Genomic DNA, 5,059 nt, shown 5'->3' on the forward strand with positions numbered 1-5,059 from the left:
TTGTGAGTGATTCTAGACAATAGTTAGACTCGCACAATTACAGGTGTATTCATTAGGCTACTAGTTTAGTGTTGTAGCGTATATATATATTGTGAGTGATTTTAGACAATAGTTAGACTCGCACAATTACAGGTTTATTCACTAGGCTACTAGTTTAGTGGTGTAGCGTATATATATGTGTGTGTGTGTGTGCGTGTGTGTGTGTGTGAGTGTGAGTGTATATATATATATATACATATATCACACAGACACACACCTGGCATAGTTAAGCACGACACTTGACAGCAGCGCAAAGCCGCACAGAATGACCGGTGTCTCTGTGCCTCTGATCTGTTTGATGCGGCGGATAAATGACCGTAGATCGGCCAGTGGATGTTCTTCTGTGTTGTCTTCTTTGAGTTCCGATGACTTGCCACACCCACGCGGATAGAAGACGTAGCTGATGATGTCCCCTTTGCCAATACGTGCCAGCTGTGTGTGTGAGTGTGTGTGAGTGAGTGAGTGAGTGAGTGAGTGAGTGTGTGAGTGAGTGTGTGTGGTAGTGGGGATGGGGGTGTGGTAGTGGATGTGTAAGTGCAAGCTTGTGTAGTTATAGGTGGTGTGTGTGTGTGTGTAAGTGTACGCATGCATAGCTGTGTATGTGTGTGTGCGTGTGTGTGTGTGTCTGTGTGTGTGTGTGTACTAGTGTAAGTATACGTGGGTGTGGGTGTGGGTGTGGTTGTGTGTGTATGTGTGTATGTGTGTATGTGTGTATGTGTGTATGTGTGTATGTGTGTGTACGTGTACGCATGCATAGTTGTATATGTGTGTATGCGTATGTGTGTGTGTGTGTGTTAGTGTAAGTATACGCGGGTGTGGGTGTGGTTGTGTGTGTGTGTATGAGTGTGTAAGAGTGTGTATGAGTTTGTATGAGTGTGTATGAGTGTGCAAGTGTACGCGGGTGTAGTTGATGGGTATGTATGTTGGCATGTGCACGGATTTAGGCAGGCGTGGCTGTCTGGGCGTGTGTTGGGCCGAGTTTGTGTGACGTGTGGGTAGGTAAGAATGCTTGAACCACAACTCGATGTGTGTATCTAGACACGCGCGGCCTTTTGAGCCGTCAAGTTGTATTAAAACATGTACAAAGCAAATCGAGTGTGCACACACGTGTCACACACAACATATCAACACACATATTCAATAGCACACAGCACACTCACACAGACGGGATAGGAAGTACCTCTCTGGCCAGGATGTGACATCCGAACGACCCCAGCACAATCATACACGTCTGATGGGGCAGCACTCCTCCCATAGGCGGCTGGGTGTTTAAGTGCTCATGGTTCTCGCGAGTGATAAAATCAGACAGTTTGTTTTCCGGGCCATCGATAGTGGGCTGGGCAAAGGTAGGGTTTAGGATTCAGGGTTTAGGGTTTAGGGTATAGGATTTAGGGATTTAGGGTTTTACAGTTTTATAGTTTAAAGGTTTTAGGGGATCTATGGTTTTCTGGTTTAGGATTAAATAATTACGCATGAGATAGTTGTGGGTATGTATTGTAAACATGTACACATGGGATAGTCGTTCGGAATAGCTTGATATGAGGTTTATGTTTCAACAAACCTGTATGTGAATGTACGTAGCTCTTTGTGTTTGTTCGTCATGAAGGCAAACGTAATACGTACAAATATAAATATATAAATATATATATATATATATATGTACATGCACGCAGTCACACCCATACCTGCATGGTTATCTCATGTGGAATGGCCCCAACGCTGCGCACACTCTTCTGTATATCGACGTCAAGAGAGCTGTCGTCGCTACTGACTGAGCCCATGGACGACGTATCATATGTGTCGTCTACCTGTGCTCGTGCTTCTACCTCTTTCTTCTCAATCTCTTCGAGTGTCATATCTGTGCAAATGAGGGGGTTGGATAATGAGTGACGTGTGACATAGCATATACTATGTATACATGCACACACATCTCTAACATAGTCACCACATGCACACACAAACTTAACATACAATCACCCATATACACACATAATCGGTTTCGCACATACCCACACATCTAAATCACCACATGAACATATATCTGATGTGACACATACACAGACTCTCTAAATTAAAACACACTACACAGACACACCCACCATACGGACACGCACATCATACCATACACACCCACACACATATTACTCACCCACCGATACACAAATCACACATACACCCACACACATATCACACACCCACCCATACATATATCACACACACACCTACACACATATCACACACACACCCACACACATATCACACACACACCCACACACATACCACACACCCACCCACACACACCCACACACACACATATATATCACACACTCACCCACCACACACCACCCACCACACACACACCCACACACACACACATACGGCAGTTGCGGCATTCGTCCTCCGGGAGAGTGACACTGACACTGACACTAGGACCAGCCGGCATCGTCCTGCCCTGCGACTGCGACGAGTTGGTCCCACTGGCCATAAGCGAACCGACACTGTGCCCGGAGGCAAGCGCGCTGCTGGTAATACTAGCACTGGCACTACTACTTCTGGCTTGGCTTGCCAGAGGATCGGTTTGTGTGCCGTTATTCGAGCTCTTGCCCGTCCCGGTATGGTCGTGGTGGGCTGAAGCGGGACGGGAGCCCGTGCCCGGGGAGGTGGTAGCGCTGCTGTTGCCGTCCGAGTGTGTTGCACCTGCCCTGGAAGTTTGGGACTGGGTTTGGTCCAGACTAGAGTGGCTGCCTAGGCTGGTACGGCTTGCACTTCTCCTCTTGGCGCTATCCGCACTGACGCGTGAACGAGGATGTGAGCATGAATGTACGGTGAGTGTGTGAACATGAATGTATTGTGAGTGTGTGAACATGAATGTATGGTGAGTGTGTAAGCATGAATGTATGGGGAGTGTGCGAGCATGAATGTATGGGGAGTGTGCGAGCATGAATGTATGGTGAGTGTGTGAACATGAATGTATGGTGAGTGTGTAAGCATGAATGTATGGTGAGTGTGTGAGTATGAATGTATGGTGAGTGTGTGAGCATGAATGTATGGTGAGTGTATGAGCATGAATGTATGGTGAGTGTGTAAGCACGAATGGAAGGTGAGTGTGTGAGCATGAATGTATGATGAGTGTGTGAGCATGAATGTATGGTGAGTGTGTGAGCATGAATGTATGATGAGTGTGTAAGTACGAATGAAAGGTGAGTGTGTGAGCATGAATGTATGATGAGTGTGTGAGCATGGATGTATGGTGAGTGTGTGAGAGAATGAATTAATAGGCGACTAAGAGATGTATACTGCATGATGCACGCATACGTATAGATAGGAGTGAGCTAAACACGCACACACATATGAACATGGCTCATACACAAGCGCATGAAGAACTCACACATACGCATACATACACAGGTACATTAAACACTCACACATACTGATACATACACAAGTACATTGAAAACTCACACATACGATTACATACACAGGTATATTGAAAACTCGCACATACGAATACATACACAAGTATATTGAACACACACACATACTGATACATACGCAAGTATATTGAACACTCACACTCACGAATACGTACACAAGTACATTGAAAACTCGCATATATGAATACATACACAAGTATACTGAACACTCGCACATACCATACATACACAAGTATATTGAACACTCACACTCACGAATACGTACACAAGTACATTGAAAACTCGCATATATGAATACATACACAAGTATACTGAACACTCGCACATACCATACATACACAAGTATATTGAACACTCACACTCACGAATACGTACACAAGTACATTGAAAACTCGCAAATACATATACTTGCACATGTACTTTGCACACTCACACATACGCACTCGAGCTGAAAAGTCGCAATGGAACTGAATAGAGTGAATAAACGGCATCACATACACTTCTTGCAGAGTCGAGTGGTAGTAGATGAAGAAGATCAGCTGCACCCCCTGCAGACCTACCACGCGCACATGGGACAGGAAACAAGCGTTTTAGTAGGAGGGCTCATAGAGGACGTGGAAAATAGGACTCGGTGGTGGTACATGAGTGTATATGCAATGACAAGTCTTGGTGTTTATGTGTATAGGGTGATGCTTTTAGCTGTAATTAAGATGTAGATACACAAGTCTATATATACGTTTGTATCCTCATAGAAACATACATATGTAGATACATAGGTCTATGTATACGTTCATATCCCCATAGAAACATACATATGTAGATACATAGGTCTATATATATACGTTTATATTCCCATAGAAACATATATATGTAGATTCATAGGTCTATATATACGTTTATATCCCCATAGAAACATGCATATGTAGCTACGTAGGAATATATGTATGATCAAATACGCAGACACGGAAACAAGTGAAGACGTAAATATGCACAAATTTAACGTATAACGTATATCTACCACAATATGCGTGCACCGACTTATCCGAGACACTTCAGAATGGCAATCTATACCTTCGAGTGCTCGGGCTATCGGCAGGTCAAAATTTAGATTCTGCTGCAGCACTTGTACGTCTTTGCTACCTAAACCACCATGCATTTGCTGTGAAATCGGAAATGAAATACCCAATTTTAAATCGAAAATGGGACAAAAAATCAGGTTAGTAGTTATTCATACTCCTCGGTCAAACTTTTGCTGTCCTGTGAGCATATAGACGTTCGTGTACAAACACCAATATAGAACATCAAAAACGTGAAATTGCATAGAGTTGATCTAGCACAGAGCAATCCGTATATATACGTACATTTTTATCACACACACATACGGAAACCTTTGCCACCATATAGACTTCGGTAACAAAGCCACAAAGACGCTTCGCAAACACGTACAGCCGCACACACACGCACGTGTATCTTCGTGTCCTCTACTTTGGATTGCCCTCCCAGCTCGTGAGTTTAGTTGACTGTAAGAAACAAGACGAGAGACGCACATACACACATGACCACACACAATCCCATACACGTGTAAA

General features: G+C 44.0%; 1 protein-coding gene across 1 annotated transcript in view; it reads right to left on the reverse strand.

Annotated features, from left to right (window-relative positions):
- SARC_11615 (hypothetical protein) overlaps positions 1 to 2,828 on the reverse strand; it is a gene marked incomplete at both ends in the record, with an annotated part of 6,053 nt that extends 3,225 nt beyond the window's left edge. Inside the window, 4 exons of the mRNA XM_014294294.1 lie at positions 257 to 471; positions 1,220 to 1,375; positions 1,725 to 1,897; positions 2,419 to 2,828. Coding sequence (XP_014149769.1) covers positions 257 to 471; positions 1,220 to 1,375; positions 1,725 to 1,897; positions 2,419 to 2,828 — 954 coding nt within the window. The remainder of the gene's footprint in view (positions 1 to 256; positions 472 to 1,219; positions 1,376 to 1,724; positions 1,898 to 2,418) is intronic.
- Positions 2,829 to 5,059: the final 2,231 nt, after the last annotated feature.

Source organism: Sphaeroforma arctica (assembly GCF_001186125.1).
Source record: "Sphaeroforma arctica JP610 unplaced genomic scaffold supercont1.1786, whole genome shotgun sequence".
Lineage (NCBI taxonomy): Eukaryota > Ichthyosporea > Ichthyophonida > Sphaeroforma > Sphaeroforma arctica.